General features: G+C 45.1%; 1 protein-coding gene across 1 annotated transcript; it reads right to left on the bottom strand.

The window, feature by feature from the left end:
* Positions 1–15,276: 15,276 nt before the first annotated feature.
* Positions 15,277–21,581, bottom strand: LOC138249420 (olfactory receptor 52N2-like). Its single transcript, XM_069203380.1, has 2 exons — positions 21,550–21,581; positions 15,277–16,270 (listed from the first exon to the last, which is right to left on the bottom strand). The coding sequence occupies exons 1-2, from the start codon at positions 21,579–21,581 to the stop codon at positions 15,277–15,279; spliced, it is 1,026 nt and encodes a 341-aa protein (XP_069059481.1).
* Positions 21,582–22,963: the final 1,382 nt, after the last annotated feature.

The following is a 22,963-nucleotide window of genomic DNA, read 5'->3' on the forward strand; positions in this document are numbered from 1 at the left end:
GTTCAAAAATCGCAATTTTGGAAATGCAATAAATTCGCAGCTAGGGGCCAACAGGCCCCTAGCTGCGAATGGGGCCGGCATCGCAATTTGCGATTCGGTAATAGCATTTGCGATTTTTAAGAAATCGCTATTACCGATTCGCAAATGTGATACATGGCCCTTTGCGAGTTGGTAATAGCGATTTCTTAAAAATCGCTATTACCGAATCGCAATGGGCCGTGATGATACATCTGGCCCTAATTGTGTTCAGTAGTTGCTAAACTTTCACTGTTTTAGGAGATGGCGGCTGTAATCTTAGATTTTCGCATATCATTTCGCCCGTGTTTCACAACACATATTGTAGACAGTTATGATACAATGTTACTACAGCCAGGACCTTTGTAAGTGGATTCAGAATTGTTTTTTGTAAAGAACAGTTGCTTCTGTTGGAATTTGTTGGAGGACAATTGGGAATACAGAGCAGCATTTTGAAAATCAATTTGTGTTGAGAAAATGGGCTCTGAACTATACATATAACTTCCACCCGCTGCATACACTGCTTGTAAACTCATATTACATCACTGGAGACATCTCAAATGACATATTGATGGCATCTAATCTCCTTGCACTTATCTCCTCGATATTTTAGTTTTGAATTGTTAGGTTACAACATTATGGCCACTCGATACTTCATGCTCGATTTTCCAGGCAACAAACAATCTATTTAAAATTATGAATAAGGAATTATGTGTTTTGAAATGATGATATTTGAACTGCTGAGATAGCAGTCAAAACAAATAATACCTCCTAATTACTTTTGCCAGTAGCACAGAGATTAAGGAAACTAAACTTCCACAGAGAGTGCAAAGTTACCAAACTTGAGGCAGTTATCTTACTAAGAGGGAAAAGGGTTTGTTAGCATAAATCTAAAATAATGATCTCTTGTATGTTGTAGTTTCAGGATTTGCACATTTCATACGAGGACATAGAGTTGGTTTCCCAGAGATATGCCTGAGGTACACCCTAACCTAATTAGATGTATGACATTCACAGCAGGTTACTAAAATATGCTATATTGCTTTTAGACAAATCACTGCAAACTGTAGGCATCAGTGCCCAGAAGAAATGACAATTCAGGGTCGTGGTGATTGATGCCTTTCTTTTCTTTCACCTCCCATTCCCCTTTCTAAGTTTCTATTACTTGTTCTCATATTTATAGTCGTATGTGCTCAATGGTGAAGAAAGTCTTCATCACCCCATTGGATCCATCATACAAGATCAGTGACATCTGACATAGATGTAGGGTGCATGTCAACAATCAATGGAATTATGAGGCATGGCAGATGTAAGGTACAGGCAGCCAATCACTTTGCCAAGATGTTACAGAGCACAGTATGAGCTGGATACAGATTATTACTACCTCACACAGTAAGTCAAGGGTGGGCTGAATAATCAAGATACAGTACACAGAAGAAAGGCAGGTCAAGGACCTATGTGTGAGTGGAGCTGGGGAAAGGAATTATGGAACTACTGTAATCAGACATCAGGATACATAAAACCAACCCAGACAGCAGATTGTTTACTGATTTGTTTTTATTCCTTCTATGCAGATGGCTTTCCTGGTGGGTGTAATGGGGATGATAGTTGCCTACTTGAGTCTGTGGAATGGATATTCCCACTGAGGGATGGCCACTGAATAAGGGGACCCCACTGGAAATAGCATAATAGTGGGTGGTGGTGGCAGAACATGCCTATGCCACTTTATAAACCCTGTACTACTCAGAAAAAAGGGATTCTGAGTGGGCAAGAGAATGGGGCATCCCCACTCACTTCCCTTCCTTGCATTTTATGGAAATCAGTTTTAATAAGGAAAGCAGGGTTCTACATAAGGGTGCTGTGTTGTGTCTAAGAAAATGACAATGTTTTATTATTATATAGTTTCAATTTAAAGAAAATCCTATAATATTCTAAAGCACGTCTGAAAGTAAATTTATTACCAGCAAAATAATCAACCTGTGCCAAATAGTTAGAAGCAACTAAGAGAAAGGGTTGCCACCACAGATGTCAATCAATTGTAAAAGCTAAGCGAAATCTAAAGCAGAGCCAGAGTGAGATGCTATCCACCATGCCTGCAGCCAGAACATCACAGTGTAACAATCTATATCTTACAGAAAATGAGCAAGCCCCTCCTGGTCCCTGAATGGAAACAAGAGATCTAGAATCAGATGGCAGAAGTAATTCAGATGGAGATCAGAACTTTCCAAATAAGTCAGGGACATAAGTTAATCATTGCAAATCTACAGGCACTCATGCACCTTTTTATTGCTACATCACAAAGTAAATAGGCAATTGACCTATTTGAGGATGTATTGATGTAATAGTCCTGATCCAAGTGAGAAGCATACAGTACAGCATCTGGAATTTAGAAACTTCTCAATGCATTAGTCACATACCAGACAGGTCTAAGATGATGTGAGCACCAAATTACTAAATTGGAGACAAGGTGGTCCGTCTGACATTATTACAAGTGTCCACACAAAAGAAGACGCAATACCTACTCAGTCGGGTACTTGAGCCTTTCTCAAGTGTTACAGACTGATTTGTATACTGGTCTACTTGTGCTTACTCAGCTACCTCCATTCAGGACAACTCCAAAGATTGGATGAGGTAGGCTCACTCACGTAATAAGACATGCTTCATCGTTACCCAATTTGCTGTACAAATCAGTTGGAAACACTTGAGAAAGGCTCAAGTCCCTGACTGAATTGGTACCACATCTTCTTTTGTGTGGATAGTTTTGAAAGTTGTATTGCTGCATTGCGCTGCATTAAATATCGATAAATCTGGGCTGGAGACGCCATAAAGAGAAAAAACTCTAGACAGAGTTGGAATCTAATGATCCTGTGAAAACCTTGGTTCCCTGCAATTCCAAATTGACTAGAGAAGGTCCTGAAGAGAGGCCGGTCAAGGTAAAATCTCAGCACTGGCTTACACTTCAGTATATACAGTCTCAATTGAAGTTCAGAAAAAAGGAGCCAAGGCAGATGGAGTTTTATGACCCTTGGAAAACTATTGAATGAGAGATATGCATTTACTCTGTAGGTGTGTGAGGCTCAAAGACCTAATTTCCTGGTTGGAAAAGGTGGAATAGAGGCGAGGGTGGGAAACACCCCTGACAAATCCCGACTAAATTTATAGAGAAACAACCAGATGATCCCAAATACATGTCTATGTCTTGGACTTATGATACCATTGAAAAGATGTTTCTAGCAACTCTAGAAGCCAGCTCTTCCATTACACACAGGTTTCAAAGATACACAGCCAGAGAATAAATGGGTAACACCTATAAGTAGCCTGCAAGTCCAGAGCTCCCACAATACAAGAGAGTGGCTTACCCCTTGAGGGATGAAGCCACAGCCCTGCCGAAGACTAGAGTGCCTAACGGCAGATTTACTACATTTTCAGGAAACACACCACATAAATTGGGTTACTGGTAGAGAGGGAGTGAACCCATTGTTGAAGCAGCAACCCCAATCCTTGCCAGAGTGAGGCACAAGCAAACCCCAAATTTACCTGTGCTCCACCCTCTGGTAGCTTGGCACAGAGCAGTCAGGCTTAACACAGGGGTGATGGTAAATTATTTATGCAGCACTTTAAACAGTAATAAGTGTCAACACAGCACAAGAAAAATCCCACACCAATATAAAACAATAGAGCAGTTTTTAATAAATAAATCAAGACAAAATGATAACAATCAATGAGTAGAAACAAAGAGAGGCATTTTTAAAGAATTATTTGGCAATATCGCCAAAAAGTCCAAAGCACCACTCACGGCTTTCTGGTCATTCGAGACTGGGAAAAGTCATACGTTCAGGCCGACTACGATGGAGTGCAGGTCTGATACGGGGACCAGGTTAGTTCTGCTGAAAAGTTTCCTTCTCAGTCCAGCGCAAAGGTTCCCATTCTCGGTGGAGAGTCTCCGAGGAGCAGGAAAGCTTTGTGGACGGTGGTCAATGTAGTGCAAAGAGCAGACTTGATGTTGTAGCCAGTCATCACTGTAGCATAAAGATCACGCTGTCATCACAGATGTGTGGGCTGGAGCTTTGAGATTGTGCTCCCAGTGAGTGGTCAATGCTGTAGTGCTAAGGGTTGGGTTGATAGAACTTCGCGTTGACAGGCTCTGTGAGCAACAAGATTTTGGCATCAATGGGTGACAGAATAAGTGCTACAGCTCCATTAGTAATATTTACTTTACATGCCTGGGTGCAAGAAGTACCACCTTACTAAGGACTTAAGGTAAATTAAATATGTCTTTTGGGGCTAAGCCAATGTTGCTATGTTTTATGAAGTGGGCACATGCACTTTAGCACTGGTTAGTAGTGGTAAACTGCAGTCCTAATGCCCTCAAAACCTAGATCAGCAAAAAATGGAGGAGGAAGGCAAAATATTTTAGGAAGACCACACTAAGGCTGAAGGGTCTAATACTGACCTATATTTCTGTTCTGCATTGCGTAAAAGAAAGAAAGCAGAATATAACCATATCTAGACAACCTTTTTTCAAAAGAAAATTTGACAACTCAATATTAAGATGCTTTTCAATAATCTTTGCTGGGGTAGGTAAGAGGAAAATTGGGCATGGGTTCTTCAGATCGGCTGTATCAACCCCAGGTTTTTTTTCAGTGGGATGACAATTGCCTCTTTCCATCTAGTGGGAAAAACCTTGGTCTCCATCACCTCTGCAAAGGTGGTTTCAAGACTCTTCGAGATATGATCTGGGGCCAACAGTAGCACCTTAGGTGGGCACGTATCATCCGAAGATCTGGACGTAACCGCTGTAGGACGCGACTCAATCTTATCAATAGGGAGCGGGGTGAACCTAGTTAGTAAAGGTTCACTATCTGCTCCTACACCTCCCACCAATACATTGTTCGCAAAATCAGTGTAACGCTGAGAAAAATTAGAGTAAATCTGTAAAACTTTGTTTTTAAAAAAGCCTGCAACCTTGTCACAAAAGACTTGGGAGTTCTTTAAATCATGAGAAGTAGTAGGGGATGCCAGGGAATGGACTACCTTAAAAAGTTCTTTAGGTGCATTAATAACTTCCTTAATCTTTTGAACAAAAAGTCTGTTTTAGCTTTCCTAATAGCCTGTTTGAAGTCACCAAGAAGTACTCTGAATTTATTTCTCTCTTCCAAGTCTTAGTCCAATATTTGTTTACTCTCCTGGAATTTATACAGTCTTTGAAACTCCTTAAGCTCCTTAGTATACCATGACACTGAGGTTCTCCTACTGACAGCCAATCTGTCCTTTCTTATGAGGGCAATATCATCCATCGCCGCTCTAACCCAATAATCATATTTCTCAACCAGCGAGCTATGCTGTCCCCCTTCCTGCCCTCATTGTCTTTCTAGGGCCTGTATGAAGGCTTGTTCTCCATATTTTCCCCAATTTCTATCCTTCTTGGAGGTGAGAGGTCTGTGCTTGATCCCACCTCCCCTTTACCTTAAAAGATAGGAGACTGCGGTCCGTCTATTCGAGGGCTTGGTTCCCCATAAAAGTGCCGTTGTCATGCTGGAAAAATATTCCATCCAGGGTATGTCCCGCCAAATGGGCGGCCGACATGAACTCTATGTTCCAACCACAGTTGGTCATAAAGTCCAACAGGGCATTTGTGTCATGATCCATCTTATCCTCCAAGTGAAAATTAAAATCCCCTAGCACAATGCATTTGTTGGCAGTAATTTGTGGTTCAATTGCAAGGTGCCAATGTAGCAAAAAAGATTTTTTGGGGCACAGGGGTCAATAGATCAGGAGACCCTCCAGTCAAATGTTGTCTGTATGGTGTATCTTTAAAAAAGCCCCTTCACATACCTCTGCACTAATATGAAGTGATTCTACTGTACAGTGAAATTTGTTCCTATGGAACACTGCCAGCCTTCCTCCCCTCTTGCCAGGTCTGTCTAACCTGGCGGACTCATAACCCGGGGAGTGGGCTACAACAATATCAGGACCAGAGACTTTCCTGGCCCATTTCTCAGCTGCAAACAATCCAGTGCCATATCTTCAATGGTTTTGCCGATTTCTACACTGTGTTTAATTAGGGACTGCACATTAATCAGTCCACATTACATCTCACTCAGAGTGGTTGCTCCCTGCCCTACAGTAATAGTTGTATTACCTGTAGAGGCACTAGACAAATAAGAACCAGTACTTTCTGGGCAAATCTGCCCATGCTTCCATGCGCAATTAGCACAGCTCCAACCCCCCAGCTGATCCAGCTTAACCAGCCTCCCTGACCACCGGTCCTGGCCTGGTGGAGACAGACTTGCCTTGGTGCGTCTGCTGCGTGCCCGCGGCGTGATCGGTTAAAGTACCAGTGGCCAATCCATGAAGCGTAAGCAAGCCGGGATGTCCTCAGGGTAACTAGACCACCCACCTACAGTAAAGATTTGCAGGGCACCTAAGATGGGTGCTGAAGAACAAGGGGTGGCTCTAACAGGCCCTTTCTAGCCCGTGTCTAAAAAGTGCAGTAGTGCAAGCAGAAATAATGTGGGTCGCTTTGGTTTAAAGAATGCAAGGGGGAATCAGAGAAGGCGCTTTAACTAATATAAAGCCCCCGTCAGGCACACTAACCCCAGTATAAAAATGCCCTCTTACATAAAATAAAACCATAAAAGTCTGCCAGGTAAAAAAGCGAGGTAGTCTGAATAAAACAAAATCAAAGCACAGATTGGCTCACTCTACTCACTGCCATGTATCTACGTCAGCACTGGTGCACTTTTGTCTGCCTTGCTCCAATGCATGTACCCTTATTCAAAAATCATTCCAAAACAAAATATCGTGCTTAGATATATGTTAACACTTATTTCACTTTGAGTGTGTGCTGTACAGTGCAGCACGCATACAAAGTTGGAAACAGTTTGAGGAAAAAAACGCTTTTCTTAAACTCTACGCCTGGCTTGAGGATGCTTTCCTTTTTAGCTGAACTCCTGCTTACCATTTTTAGTATATAGGGAATCTTCATCAAACACCATGGGTAATTGCATGGGAAGGCCCATGCTCCACTCAGAGAACATCCCCTTAATGCAAAGCAGTGGGAAGTAGTATAAAGTTCTTCTTTGTATTCCTTTACTGCTACATTCCAAAGCAAATCAGGTTATGCACTGTAAAGTTAACCCACAAAATCACTTTGCACCATGTTTGTGAGTCAAACCTGGCTCAAGGTGTTAGTAAATCTGCTCCCAAGTGCTGAATATATCATTTCAAAAAAACGTTTTTAAATAGCCAGAGTTTTGCAGTCACCAGTGTTGAAAACCTTCTAGGAGTATGGTCAGAGACATCTGAAAGAATACAGGCTCTCATTACAACTTTGGCGGGCGGCGCCGCCCGCCAAGTTGTATCCGCCGCACGGCAGCCAATGCGGCCGCACTCCCGCGGTGGCCATTTCGAGATTCCCCGCTGGGCCGGCGGGCAGAAACCTAGTTTCCGTCCACTGGCCCAGCGGGGATGTCGGGCGGAACATGGGAGCCGGTGTTGCGGCGGTGCGACGGGTGCAGTTGCACCCATCGTGCTTTTCACTGTCTGCTGTGCAGACAGTGAAAAGATCCATGGGGCCGTGGCAGGGGGCCCCTGCACTGCCTATGCCCTGCGTCTCCCCTTTCCGCCAGCCTTTTCATGGCGGTTCATACCGCCATGAAAAGGCTAGCGGGAGGGAGACTCGTAATCCCCTGGGCAGCGCTGCAAGCAGCACTACCCTGAGGGATTACAACCGCCAGGAACAAAGTGGCGGGAAAACCTCCGGGACTAAAGTGGCGTGAAACCGCCGGGACCAAAGTGGCGGGAAACCACCGCTTCCGCTGCGGTCGTAATGCCAAGGACAGCACCGCCAACCTGTTGGCAGTGCTTCCGACGAAACAGCCCTGGCGGTCTTTGACCGCCAGGGTTGTAATGACTGCCACAGTGCTGGTATGGCTCCACACTAGCAGCCTAAGTTGCTTATAGTTTGGACAGGGAAATACTGGGGCCAGAATAACTGATTCTGATTGTTATCCCTCTCAAACACTGGCCATTAGAATTTAAAATCCCATAATGGGGAACAACCATGCAGACTCTGGAATACTTGCTCCTTTTCACAATTGTTTCCCCCTATCAAGTACCTACATTTAACAGAGAAATGAGAAAAGTGGCAGGTTGCACAACAGTCGGAAGGATGTGATTGGCAGGCTTGGCCCCTTGCGTGAAGGAGTTCAGAAATGGGGTCAGCTTCACATGTGTCCTCTGCCTGCCCCAGACCGGTTTGTGGTTTTACTGAGTGTGGATTTGCACACAGAAACACAGGGCCCAGTGTTTCTGTGTCCAGAGGTAATTTTGGAAGCGAGACAACTGAGCCACTGAGAATAGGACAAGGTGCCATCCCATTCTACTCACAGAGAGGGTTTAGATGGATTCAGGAGCAATTAGTTGGCAAGCCATGCATGAAGTCTGTCACAATAATAATGAAAAGTGGTGCACCCAAAATTGTGTAGACTGTATCATTGTGGGTGGGGGAGACAGCAATCTTCCATACTGCATGAGGAAGTGCAAGACCACTATCCCCTTCACTGCTGAGTGTTTTACGCACCTCAGTGCCAGAGGTTTTGTTTGTGAAACGTCAGTGTTACCTCATTTAAATACATGCACCTGTTGGTCTTTTGTGCAGCTATGCAACCTTATTTATAGTTTTACAAACAGGATAATCTGTCAAAATATGATGGCTATCAGGTCCACTGCATTACAAGTGCCAAGGCCTATGGTGCACTTCTAATAAGTCACACAGTATATCTGCCATGTTTGTGACAGAATACCCCATCAACCAAACTCTAAATATGGCCCCTTAGCTTTTTAGTAGCAAATTCAGGGCTATGTATTAGTGCAAACCCTGAATCAATACTCATTAGAACCAGGGAGATCAGAAATTCACATAATTTGCTGTTGCATAGTTAGTGAAATTTCAGCAAAATTACATGAAATTGTACATAATTATGCAAAATGCAAATATGGCACTCAGCGCTATATGTTACTGCAAAATTTGTCCACTTATCAATTTTTGACACAAGGATGCATTTTGCGTTTCAAAATAGCAAAAAGCACCTGTGCCATGAGCAACTGTTGTTGGCATTCTGACATTATTCCTGAGACCTCGCCATACAATTTTGCCATGCTCAGTGCATAATTAAGTGATGTGTTATTATGCACAATTTTAAGGAATTCAAGTAACAAAAGTAGCACACAATTCCTTGAATAATGCGAATCACATCAGCACAAATTAAATTTCACCAGGATTCATTGCAGCCTGAAGCTATAATGAGAATTGTGGTGATAATTTCAGTTTTCTAACAAATTACTATACCAAATATGTGTGGGTTTCCATAAGAAATATAGTCTACACAATCAGTTATGTATTATTTGCACAGATCAAAAAATGGTGATAAAAACACTGTTCATGGTGCACTGTTCATTTGATGAAAGATATCAAACCAAGGGCTATAAATATAAACCGTATTTTTTCTATTTCTGATCCATTGGAAAAGTATAACCCAGACCTCCATTGGCTTCACGCACTGAATGTAACGCTTGTCAGATGCTTTGAATATTTTTTTTCCCACAACATTATTATTCCTCACACAGGAACATATTCCTGCCAGAGCTTGAAGCCCATCTTTGTTCCTCTAGTCCTTGGAAATCTTGAAAGCAACTGCAAGTGAAATGCCGGTTCAGACTACCTGTCTTTGGTCACAGGTACGACCCCTGTCTGTAGGGAAACATATGATATATATTTATTATCTGCAAATCCTATTGTTTCTTTCAATGGGTGCCTGGACTCCCCCATCCTGGCTGCCTGGCCAGGAGATCACGATGGAAAGTACCTTACTCAGATTTTTTTTTTTTGTCAACCCGTATTTCTCTACAGTCTCTGAGCAGGGATACAACCCTCCCAAGACCCAGAATGACTTGCTGCAAATGGCGGTGAACACAATCGTTTAGTTAGAAAACATGGTAATTCCTTGCTTGCAGAAATTCTTTTGAGCCCTACTGGACCCCCATGATTGTTCCTCTGGGTCTCCTAAGCATGGGAGTACTAGGTATGTTTATTGATTCCTGCGGTTTCATGGTTCTCAAAGGCAATATTCTACTGCCAGTCCATTTTGGAAATTGAAAAGCCGCAGCAAGTGAAATACAGTTTTGAAGTATCTGTTATTTGATCACAATTATTACCACTGAGATCTATAGCAACATACGACAACCATATGTCTTAAAACAATGTCTGGCACCTTGCTGAAGTGCAAATGTGTGTTAGTTCCCTGCTAAGGAGCCAGAAAATGTTTGTATTTTTTGCTTAAACTAAGAAAAAATCAACCAATATTTGCCTATTTGCGGATGCTCAGAGTTGTGTGTTTCTGCTCCAGAAAAGACACAGGCAGTGTTTGTTGTTCTTATGTTAAAAAATATTGTACCAGTGCCTCTCCATCTGCTGTGACCCAGCTCGTTCCTTTCCTAATGCTAATCTTGACAGAGAAACAATATGATATGGCAGAGCTTTGTGAAACTGAATGTGAAAGTAGGCATTGCAAGAGGAGGACAATCCTAGGTTATCCTGTTCCAATCCACCTCCTTTTTTAGTTCTAGTTTTGGAGGGTAGGGTGGGTGATAGTACGAAAGGTGGCAGGAGATGGGTGGCTTTTCTCATCTAACTCCCACCTCTCTTCCTTTCAGCAAAAAACAAAATATAATCTAGCTAATATTTATAGCTGCGGAGGAACTGGGGGCAGTGTTTGCTGCCCTTAGCACCTCCCACATCCCTACTGTCCTGCTTGCTTTTGATTGACTGGAGAGGACTGGCAATCCCCTAAAGGCCAATCCAAATTGTGTGTGTGTATGACAACAGTAGTGATGCCACATGTATGTTATTGAGGCTGCTTCATTTGGTAGTTTGCTGGTGGCCAGGATAAATCAGGCACCAATGAACTTCCTCAAAATGTCCCATGCACCAAGAGGAGTGTATCCCCACCATGAAAAAGGGAACAACCATGGCATAAAACTGCACACTTGATACACTGACATACATACGTCATGTAGGCACCCTATTGACAACGTGTTTCACATATACAGAAGCCTATACATCAAGGATCAAAAGAAACAACTATTAACGTTGATGATGATCCTGGTGAATGCATCCACACAGCATAATGATTTGCATGTCAGCAACCATGAATATTTCCTAGAATTAATGGTCTCAGGTGAAATCATATTAGTGAGATGCTATGCAGCCAGGTCAAAGCCAATAAGTATCCGGGTGCAGATGCCTAGAGAAGATTCCCTCATCTCTAAATTGCTTACTGTACCCATAAGCTTTAGATTGGTACTACAACTGTTTTATATATTGATAAAGTAGATGCTAACCCTACTTTTGTCAATGCTGCCCATGTTGTCTGCTCTAGTGGTCCATAATCATAACAAAGTGAAAAATACTTCATCAAAACACCCAAGTTGTGCTACTGAGAGTTCATGTTGAAATACCTAAAACATATTTGTCCAGTATATAGCTTTCTAAGTGAAAGAAGGGAAACATGCACTTGTGTAGGAAAGGATAGCCGTGTGTAAGAAGACGGTTCTGACCATCTGGTCTGCCCTGATTTTTCACTTTTTGACCATCTGGTTTTTGACCATTTACTGTGAGGGAGCCTCCTAGTCAGGGACTCACCCACAGTCAACTCATGGTAAAATGGATTGCACGTGTGACGGCCGGTGCCGCCTTGCTAAGGAAAGGCTGCTGTGGTACAGCAAGTGTAGGAGGCCCCGGGCTGGTTACACATGATCATGTGTACACAGGCGTGTGCACACATGTGAGGGCTGCGCAGGGAGGGTTCCTGGTGTGTGCAGCCCAAGATCTGCACTTAGGGAGCCTGGCACAGAAGGAACTATGGAGAGTGAGTGGTGATATGGAGTAGGCCTCATGAGATGGGTGTACAAATGTGAGGGATAGTCAGTGTGCTTACTGTCTTTTCACTGTAGGGACACTCCATTAAATGTAAATGGGAAACACTGGCCTAGGGCATAACTCAGATCCCCTAGGGCCCGCAGAGACAAGAGTCACACCAATCTACACTGTAACCTCATGAAAAGAATGGTGCAGTAGGTTACAAAAGCATAGTTGTAAAAAATATGGGTCATTCAGGAATGTCATCTTTCTCTGACTCAGCGCAGGTTTAGGGTCAATTACTGCTCTATCCAGCTGCCTGAGCAGGGCCTTGCATCAATCATCCAGCTGTCAGCCCCTGCCAGGAAATGGTCAGAGGAATGTTAGGAAGGAGGAGGTGAGTTTTAGAGCACATGTGGCCCTAGCTCCTGGATGAAGTGATTTTGAGCTATCCTAGAAGACTATGCAGGAAGGAGGGGACGGGGGCAAGGAAGTGATGTGGCACATCTGGATTGGCCAAAGTGCAGGCCTGCTTGACACTTCCGCCCTCACTTAAAAGGTCCTGAACAGGAGAGAGCGCTCTCTTTTGGCTGTGCTTCACTGCTGGACACTGAGACTGCAGACAGGCATCATGGGCAAATAGAAGGAAAAAAACCCTGACTGCCTTCTGGGGCAGGGACTCAGGACGTCTGGCCCAGTGAGGCACATGCCAGGGCCAGGTAAGCTTGCCCCCTTAATCCCCCCGAGGACTAGTTGGGAAAAGGCTGTGCTAGCGCAAGGAGAGCCCACTGCCCAGAAGGAAAGAAGGGTTCCCAGAAGAAATGCTGGCTCGGGGAGTCAATGGGACTGGCTCTCTACAATCTGGGACCCTTCTAGGATGGGACGCTTAATGAACGTGCTCCTGGTGGCAAGGCCTTTTCACCAGGAGCAAATCAACACCAGAATCGGTCCTTGAGGGGCCAAGATATTGCACAGAGAAGGCCTGTGACCTTTGACCTAACTCCAAGCCAGCGGAGAAGCGTGTGGGGCTTCGCCGCTGCTCTGGTCAATGCCCCTGGGCCCTGATCCATGGCCCGGGGGCTGCCCACAAAAAGAAATAAAAATGAGGAGCGCCATCGTGCTCCCTGTGAACATGGTGTAAAGGGGGCCCAAGATCCCCATTCCGGTGCACCATCAAGAAGAACCGTCAGGGAATGCTGTTGTGTCCCCCGCAAAGATGGCTGCTGGCTGAGGGAGAGCCAGAGGCCGAAGAAGAAGCCAGGGAGAGTCATCATGCTCCCTCTGAAGATCAGTTCAGGGCCCTGGACCCCATCCTGGGGCCCCATTAGAAGAGAAAGTTGAGGGGCACCATTGTGCCCCCCCTGTGAATGCGTCCAGAGGGGCCCTGGACCCCATCCTGGGGCCCTGTAAAGAGGAAGAAGGCAGGGAGCACCGTTATGCTCCCCAACAAGATGGAGAGGTGGGGGGGAGTGCCATCTCCCAGCCACCACAGCAGCACATGTCTGCCCGGAGGAGCAGGCAGATGCCTACTGAAGGGCCGGCTCCTGCAGCAGCACTTGGAGATGCCGGCTGTACATGGAGCAGGCAGGAGCATCCTAGGGGTGGGTTTCCCAAGCCGCTTTCCAACAAGGAGACCATATGACGGGGGTGTCCAGATGGGAATGGCCACCCCCATGAGCAAGAGGGCAGCCAGGGGTGGCCTACACGTTCTGCCCTTCAACGAAGAGTCAGCATGACAGGGGTATCCGGGTGGGACCGGACCCCCCTCCCAACCTGAGGGCAGCCAGTGGTGGGCTCCCCGCATTCAGCCATTCAGGGGATTCCCGGGTGAGACCTGACACCCACTAAACCAGGACAAACTCAGCAGTGAGACATCACAAAACCTTAAGCAGAGTGGCTTTCCCCGGCACAGCGGGAGAATCGCTTATCACTAATGCATATGCCCCATTAGGCCTTGTGAGGCCCAATGTCTTCCTGAGCTGTGTGCTTAGCAAGGTTTGTGCCCCCACCCTAGGGTAGGTGGGATAATTAAATCATAACCCCCCAAGGGTTACAACAAAATGTAAAGCACCAGCCTTGGAACTTTTGTTCTTTGCTTGTGGGACTGCACCCTCTAGGGGTGTAGGATGGTATTACACTAGGTTAATCAAGGGTAACCAAGAAGTATTCTGAGAATAATCTAAAAGTAATTAAAAAATAATCTCTCCTTTAAATTGGTTAAACATGTTTCTATATGTTCCTTGTGGATGCTGATTTGAGTAATGAGACTGATAGTTACCTCCTTGCAATGTGGACATAGTTATTTGCCAGATTTAGGTGTGCACACTCTAAATTACAGTCAAATATTGCATTGGGACACCAGGGATTGTTTTGCCATGTGGGTTGCGGGATTATACTTCCCCTCGGGGGAGATATGATTGATTACACAATGTCATCCAAAAGTGATTCCACCAATTTGTGTACATTTGTACATTGTTGCATAGTATTGAGTAGTGTGTGTTTAATTAATGTACCTTTACATTATCAAAAGAAAAGGCACAGACTGAACAATCATTTATTGAGTGTCATCCTTGTGTGCTCGTGAATGGGGATTACAAGTCCATACCACCTCCCTTGAGTAAGCCTTGGACTGCTCTGCACTGCTACCCTATGAAAGTAAAGCACTACAATGGGGTGTTTGGTTCCCAGTGGTGGTTGTGTGCCGACCCATTACTTGTGCAGGCCACACAACTGATGACCCATCTTCCAACACCGAGTGCCTGTATCAGGACTTGTCACGCATGCATACACTTATGTTTGTAGGATGCTTTGGTGGTATAGTGGTTTTCACTAAAATACATTTGGGATTGTCCATGAGAATGGTCAGCAGGGTGCCTGTCACCAAAGTGATGAGGCCCTATTCTGAATAATGTTTGTTATAAGTAAGAATAGTAATAGGAACTGTAGTCACCTAAATGTATTGTATGTGTGTATTAGTATAGCACAAACCTACATAGGAAGCAATGAGGAGCAGGATATTGCATGGGGATATGGGAGATGGTCCACAAGATGATATACATAAATGAGGACAACACAAATGCATTTCACATGAGATCAAACAATTTGCCCAGAATCACACAATTCTGAGCCAAGGGTTTGAGTCACGATTTGTATCTGGTTCCCCAGGTTCCAAAGTCAACAGATCGAGCCAGTAGTCCACATCTACCACACATTTTTTATATTCTCCATCCTGTAATCCAATATAACATGTTAAAATGTCACTAAGCAAATAATCTTGTTGTAGATGTATTCAAATTCAATACAGATGTGTAGCAAAAATGAGTGAGCAAGTGCAGTAATCTTTAATGAGAAGTTGGCAGGGCATTTATGTGGAATATTTTAAATGCTTTCTCTCGTATTTCCTTTGTCTTTATTCCATACACAATAGGATTCATCACTGGTGGGACAAGCAGATAGAAGTTAGCCATGAGGATATGAACATAAGGAGATACATTGTGACCCACCCTGTGAGTTAAAAAGGAGAAGAGCCCAAGCGTATAAAAGAGTAGAATAATGCAGATGTGGGCCGTACAGGTGTTGATTGCTTTGCTGCGTGCTGCCTTTGATGGAAGGCTGTAAACTGTCCTCAGTATCAAAACATAGGAAACAGAGATGAATATAACATCAAATACAATTACCAATAGTACCACCGTTAAGCCATAAGCACTATTTACTGTAGTATCTGCACAGGCGAGCTTTACCACTGCCATGTGATCACAGTATGAATGATGGATGATGTTGGTCATGCAGTATGGAAGCCTGCTAGCCATAGCAGGACATGGGATGACTATCAGAACACCCCGAATCAAATTTGCAATGTAGATTTTAAATATGATTTTATTTGTTAATACTGTTGCATATCTCAGTGGGTTGCATATCGCAACATATCGGTCAAACGCCATGGCCAACAACACCCCAGATTCTAAAGATGTAAACATGTGAATCACAAACATCTGAAAGAGACAAGCTTCAAAATATATAATCATGGAACTGAACCAGAAGATGCTCAACAATTTTGGCACAATGCAACTGCATAGGACGGCATCAGTGAAGGCCAGCATACAGAGGAAATAATACATAGGTGCATGGAGTCCTCTATCTATCCCTATGAGGAGAAGCATAGCTCCATTTCCTAGCAGTGCTATCAAGTACATCACCAAGAAAGGGATTGAGATCCATTGGTAGGCATTCTCTAGGCCTGGAATCCCAAGGAGAACAAAGATGGATGGTTGGACGTGGGAATCATTTGAACTAAACAGGAAGGGCCATGACACGGATGACTTCATGGACAAACATCTGCAAAAAGAGAAAATGCATATTTTTAAAAAAATTCTGAATCATGTTCAAAGTTTTAAGAAATCAGATTATATACAAGCCATTGAACTCAATGTGATACTGAGAGATTCCAATTGTTACACATTTGCACATTAATTATTTTAATTTGGTAAAAATATATTTGTAAAAATGTAATTTATTGTCTGTTAGACTGTCAGGAAAAAAAAAAACATTTCTTCATGGATTTCCAGTTAAATGTATATATAAAAATCTTTTTAAACATATGTAGTTATTGTACTTCTTGAAAAATACATGTAAATATTAACATACAGCAACCATTAAGGCACAGAAAAGAAGCAAGATTGAAATAGGAAATAGCAAGTTTTGTTCTTCTAATTTTGCCCACATGTATAACACAACATGTGAACAATAAGCGCATGCAAAGGAAGTGACCAATTTATTGGTGAGACGTTCCCAAAAATCTTTAACATTCAGAGCTTATTCATTCATCAGTGTTTCTTAAAACCAGAGTACTAAGGGCCATATTTATACTTTTTGACGCAAAACTGCGCTAACGCAGTTTTGCGTCAAAAAAATTAGAGCCGGCTAACGCCATTCTGAAGCGCCATGTGGGCGCCGTATTTAATCAATGACGTTAGCCGGCGTTAGCCGGCGGCGGTGCCTGGTGTGCGTGGAAAAAAACGTCATACACCAGGCAGCGCCGGCGTAGGGGGATATGGGGCTTGGGCGTCAAAAAATGGGGCAAGTCAGGTTGAGGCAAATTTTTCGCGTCAACCCGATTTGCGCCATTTTTTTCGACTCCCAACCCCCATAGAAATGACTCCTGTCTTAGCAAAGACAGGAGTCATGCCCCGTTGCCCAATGGCCATGCCCAGGGGACTTCTGTCCCCTGGGCATGGTCATTGGGCATAGTGGCATGTAGGGGGGCACAAATCAGGCCCCCCTATGCCACAAAAAAAAATAATAATAATGACTTACCTGAACTTACCTTAATGTCCCTGGGATGGGTCCCTCCAGCCTTGGGTGTCCTCCTGGGGTGGGCAAGGGTGACAGGGGGTGTTCCTGGGGGCATGGGAGGGCACCTCTGGGCTCCTTCAGAGCCCACAGGTCCCTTAACGCCTGCCTTTTCCAGGCGCTTAAAAACGGCGCAAAAGCGGCCGTACGTCATTTTTTTTAACCCGCCCACTCCCGGGCGTGAATTTTGCCCGGGAGTGTAAATACGGCGCACATGCCTCGGAGTCAATTTTTTAGACGTGAACGCCTACCTTGCATATCATTAACGCAAAGTAGGTGTCCACGCTAAAAAATGACGCAAACTCCATGGACTTTGGCGCTAGACGCGTCTAACGCCAAAGTATAAATATGGAGTTAGTTTTGCGTCGGAATTGCGTAAAAAAAAACAACGCAATTCCGGCGCAAACGGAGTATAAATATGCCCCTAAATTCATTGTATATAACATGGGTGTGTTTATTATTAACTTAGAGGCTGATTTAAGAAAAGTGGTGCTGCACCCAGTGCAGCGCCACTTTCCTTGCACCACTTAGCGCCCACCACTTTGGGGCTACTCCTGCCGAATACATAGGGGCCCATTATAAATAATCTTTTAGTTTTCCTTGCGTCATTTTTTCAGCCCTCCTAATCGGGGATTGCCCCCATGCATACATTGTGCCTGGTGCAGGCATACTGTGGCGCAAGGGTTTACAAAGTGGCACAATGCATGCATTGTGTCACTTTGTAAATATGGCATGTGTAAAAAGGCACTTTTATCGCCATCTTAGAATCAAAAATATTATGCTATGGAGGCACTGAGGTGGCACTAGGTCCTCTTAAATCTGTCTTTAGTTGTTTTGTTTAACCATTTTCTAAACCGCAAGTGAGCATGCAGTGGAAAGGTATATGCACACAAATTGCTAATAAGACAAATCTTAAAGCAAAACATAAATTTAGTAGTGGACACCAAATACTCTTTTGATCCTTAGAGCAAGTTTCTGTTCAATGAAACATAAAGGTTTGCACTTACAGATAAACAAAAGACCTTGGACCAAGACTTCAAGCAACAATTACGGACACAATAATTTAAATCTCAACTTCTGATTGTCTATAACCAGTTACTTAATTAGATTGTGTTGGCAATTTGCATAACCCCCAGACACGAGGTAGGATATTGACCCAGAGTATTATCTTCTGGCAAAGAGTCCAAAGGTAAAGGTAGGTCATTGTAGACCCTTTGTTTTGTGGACAAGCCTTTTATTTCTGTCAATTCTATACTGACTGTGCCCTGAACACATTCTAAGTTCTGGTAGATTCAGATGTCACAGCCTATATGTGATCTGTTGTCGCAGTCAGGTCCATCTGGGTTTTCATCTATCTCAAACAGAAAAAGCATTTTTGTTTATGCGACACTAGGCCCACCAAGGTAGACTCAAGTTTAAATACAGAATCAAGATGATTTAGACCTTCATCATGAGTTTGGCGGTCTTTTGGCAAGACCACTGTGGTGGCGGCTGCCAAAAGACTGCAATGTTGGCTCTGATCCGACCGCTGTATCAGGACTCACACTGTGAAGTTTGCCAAAAAACAACCAAATTCCCAAAACCGCCAGGACAGTGAAGAAAAGAAAAGAGGCAGTCCCACCACCAGCACCCCCAGCCCAACAGAAATCCTCCCATCATATTACGATCCACAAATCATGACAGCAGTTCTTCCATGGCAGAAAACCATTGGCGGTGCGAACCATGGCAGCCTCAACTCACTTCTGTTAGAACACAACACCACATTGGATAGTTTGAATACCCCACACCTGATACACATCCACACAGCTGACACACCTAGCCACTGCACTATATAACACAGCCCACAATCCTTTGCTGTCAAAACACCACACACAGCCAAAGAAAACCAATATCGCAAAGAGTCAAAAATAGCAAGGATAGGGACCCATTTATACTTCACGATACACACATCACACACCTGCACAACATACAAAACACACATATTAGTACCACTCACAATCCACGACACCCATCAACCACTCACATCACAGCACCTACACCTCACTATTTACCTAATTCTGTCTACACAACCACTACCATGTCCCCAGAAAAACACCTGTTTCACTGACGAGGAGTTGAGGGTCATGGTGAATAAAATTGTCAGAGCAGAGCCACACCTGTTTGGAGCACAGGTACAACAAACATCTCTTGTGGGGAAAAGTGAGTTGTGGCAAAGGTTTTTCGACAGAGTCAATTCTATGGGCAGTTATCCATGCACAAGGGAGGACATCAGGAAGAGGTGGAATGACCTTGGGTGGAAGGTATGTCCCATGGCCGCCAGGCACCAGCTCTGGCAGTGGGCCCCTACCTTCTCACCCTACTTTCAGATCTTGGGAGGAGAAGGTGTTGAACATACTGCATCCTGAGGCCCTGACCTGGATACCTGGGGGAGTGGAGTCTGGTAAGTACCAACAACAACTTGTCACACAATTGTATTGTCCTGCATGCTCCCTCACCACCTATACCCATCCCCAAACAGCAATCCACCCATTACAACTCTCACCTAATCAACTAATCCCCCTGCACAATTCTTCCACCAGAGCACAGGTGTTAACCTGCAACTGGTCTTCCCCTCTAGGGCTCTGTACCCTCCATCTTGGAGCGGCACCCCCAGAGTCCAAAATTGTTAGGGTGCTTATAGAAGCAGCTCTGCACAATTCTTCCACCAGAGCACAGGTGTTAACTGGTCTACCCCTCTGGGACTCTGTACCCTCCATCCTGGAGCGGCACCCCCAGAGTCCAAAATTGTCAGGCTACTTATAGAAGCAGTCCTGCACAATTCTTCCACCAGTGCAGGGGTGTTAACCTGCAACTGGTCATCCCCTCTGGGGCCCTGTACCCTCCCTCGTGGAGCGGCACCCCCTGAGTCCAAAATTGTCAGGGTGCTTATAGAAGCAGTCCTGCACAATTCTTCCACCAGTGCAGGGGTGTTAACCTGCAACTGGTCTTCCAACCTGGGGTCTGTACCTTCAGGTTGGACTAGGGCCAGGGATGAGGCTTCCCGCTCCCTGCCCTCCCTTCTGGGGTCCGGCACCCCCCACCTAGGAGTGACCCCCCAGAAGACAACATGGTAGGGGCACTGTTAACAGGAGCCCCTTCCTCCAGGTCAGGGGGAACACCCTGAACCTGGCCTTCCAGTTGAGGGTCTGTAACCTCAGACTGGACCACTGCCTGGCAAACCAGGACTTTCTGGGGGGCACACCTACCCCCCACCAGGTCAGAGTTTACCCTCTGAACCTGGTCCATCAACCCAGAGTCACCACCCTGAGGTTGAACCATTGCCTTGCACACCAGGACTTCTTGGGGGGCACACTGACCCTCCCAGGACACAGTTTAACCCATGAACCTGGTCATCCAACCCAGAGTCATCACCCTGAGGTTGAACTATTGCCTGGCACGCCAGGACTTCCTGGGGGGCATACTGACCCCCCACAAGGGACACATCATCCCCAAGGGCAACACAAGAGTCTGGCTGGCGCAGGTCTCCTGACCTCTGCCCTTCTGGCAGAGACTGGATTCCCCCCCAAACCAGAAATGGTCTCACCTAGGTCATTTCTGGGGGCTCCGCTCTCAGAGCTGACCCCTGACCCTCCAGGTCCTCCACTGGGGTCAGCAGCCCCTCTGTCTGGACTTCCATACCCCTCACTGAGAGTGGTACTGCCAGACACCAGAACTGGTGGGACGCTGGCTACAGTCACCCCCCCAAGTTCTTCTGACACTGCGGGTCTCCCTCAACAGGTGGCCCTACGGTACAGGCTAGGCTCCCCTCCTGGCATTCCCTCATGGGACCCTCCAGGACCTGGGACCGGATCTTGGGCACCCTAGGCCTCAGCCTATCCCACTACATTGGGACCTACCTGGGACACTGCAATCCTGTCCCACCTCACCTGGTTCGGAAACACCTAGACCACTCCCTTCAGGAGCACTCCCAAATGCCTCTTCAGACTCTCTGGTACTCACCCAGAAGTCTGCCTCCATTGTAAGCTCCCTGGGGTCAGAAAACTCACACTCGACCTGGTGTTGGCATAGCTCTGGAAAATAAGGACTAGACATATGCTCTCCAGCAATTACATCACTGAGCCCCTCATATGTATTAACCAAAGTACCCTTCACCCAACCATCCAGTGACTCAGCCTTGGAAAAGCACTCCACATCACCCTCCTGAGACTGGTGAGACAGTATCTGACTGTCCCTGACACTTAACCCACACTCTCCACACTCCATACCCAGGACGTCTACCGGGGGAACCCTTCTCCATGTCACTCTCCTCTAGAGCCAGTAAGGTGTCCCTCCCCCCGGTAGGACAATGACTCCCTGTGCGAGTTCCCCAATCCTCCTCAGGGACCCTGTGCATAATGGGAACTACCTCATACTCCTGAACCTCCTGGTGTGTCAACTCCCTTCTTCAAGTAGGGCACCACATCTCCGGGCATGTGCACTTCCTCAGCAATACTGGATACAAGATTTTTGCTGCCACCATCTGAACTGGACTCAGCCCTTATGGCTTCCAGTTTTAGCTCTTCATAGCTCAGCTCCTGAGCTGCAATCCTTTCTTTTTCTCGAGCTAAGGCTCTCTCTGCCACAGCCCTCTCAATCTCATCATTTAGATCTTCCAGCCTCCACTCCTGAGCTATGAGCCATTCATGTCTCACTGGTTCTCTTTCCTCATTCGAGTAGTCCTCCTCCTCATAACCCTTCTCAGGGCTATTATTCCTTTGGTCCTTTGCTGCCTGTTCCTCTGCCAACTGTGCTTCTCCCCAGACTACAAAGATATCCAGCAGTTCCACTTTAGTCATGTGGATCTCCTTGACATAGCCAGCTGCCTTTCTCTGCAAAGCACCCTCAGCTCAGCCTTGGTGAGGGATTTAACAGGGACAAGGCTTGACTCATCGTAGTCTTCTGTGAAGCTGGGATCCATTCCCAATCTGGTAAGGTATTACAGGCAAAACCCAAAACCAAATTCTAAAAAATATCAACAATATATCCAAGAGGACATCAGAGAACCAAGAGCAAAAAGATGAAAAATCAAATTGACCTTCAACTGTGGGTAGGTAGTGAAATACTTAGCTACTGTATGTCACTGCACAAATACAAGTCCTATCCTCACCGCTAATCACCAATGTTAGAAATGGGGTCTTTGGTTGGCAGTCAGGTTGTTACCCCCTGTCCAAGCAAGGACCCTCACTCTAGTCAGGGTAAGTTACACACAATCCAAATTATCCTGTGCCCACCCTTTGGTAGCTTGGCACTGAGCATTCAGGCTTAACTTAGAAGGCAATGTGTAAAGTATTTGTGCAACAAATCATACAATAACACCATAAAGCACCACACAAATATACCACACAGTGTTTAGAAAACAATATACTATTTATCTGATAAGATGAAGGTCAAAACGATTAAAATGCAATAAGCAGATGTTGATATATCACTGTAAAAGTGATATAAAGTGTCTTAAGTCTTTTAAAAACAAGTTAAAAACAATAAAGGTCTCTTGCAAGCACAAAGTACGTGGTTTGCGTTCAAAATCACTGCAAGGGACCGCAGAGGAAGCGATGCGTGGAAAACAGGGAGGTGTTCGCCGGTTTTACCCCTTCGCACACGGACTTGCATCGTTAATTTACACGCAGGGGAAGGCTTTGC

Source organism: Pleurodeles waltl, chromosome 8 (assembly GCF_031143425.1).
Source record: "Pleurodeles waltl isolate 20211129_DDA chromosome 8, aPleWal1.hap1.20221129, whole genome shotgun sequence".
In the NCBI taxonomy this organism is placed as follows: domain Eukaryota; kingdom Metazoa; phylum Chordata; class Amphibia; order Caudata; family Salamandridae; genus Pleurodeles; species Pleurodeles waltl.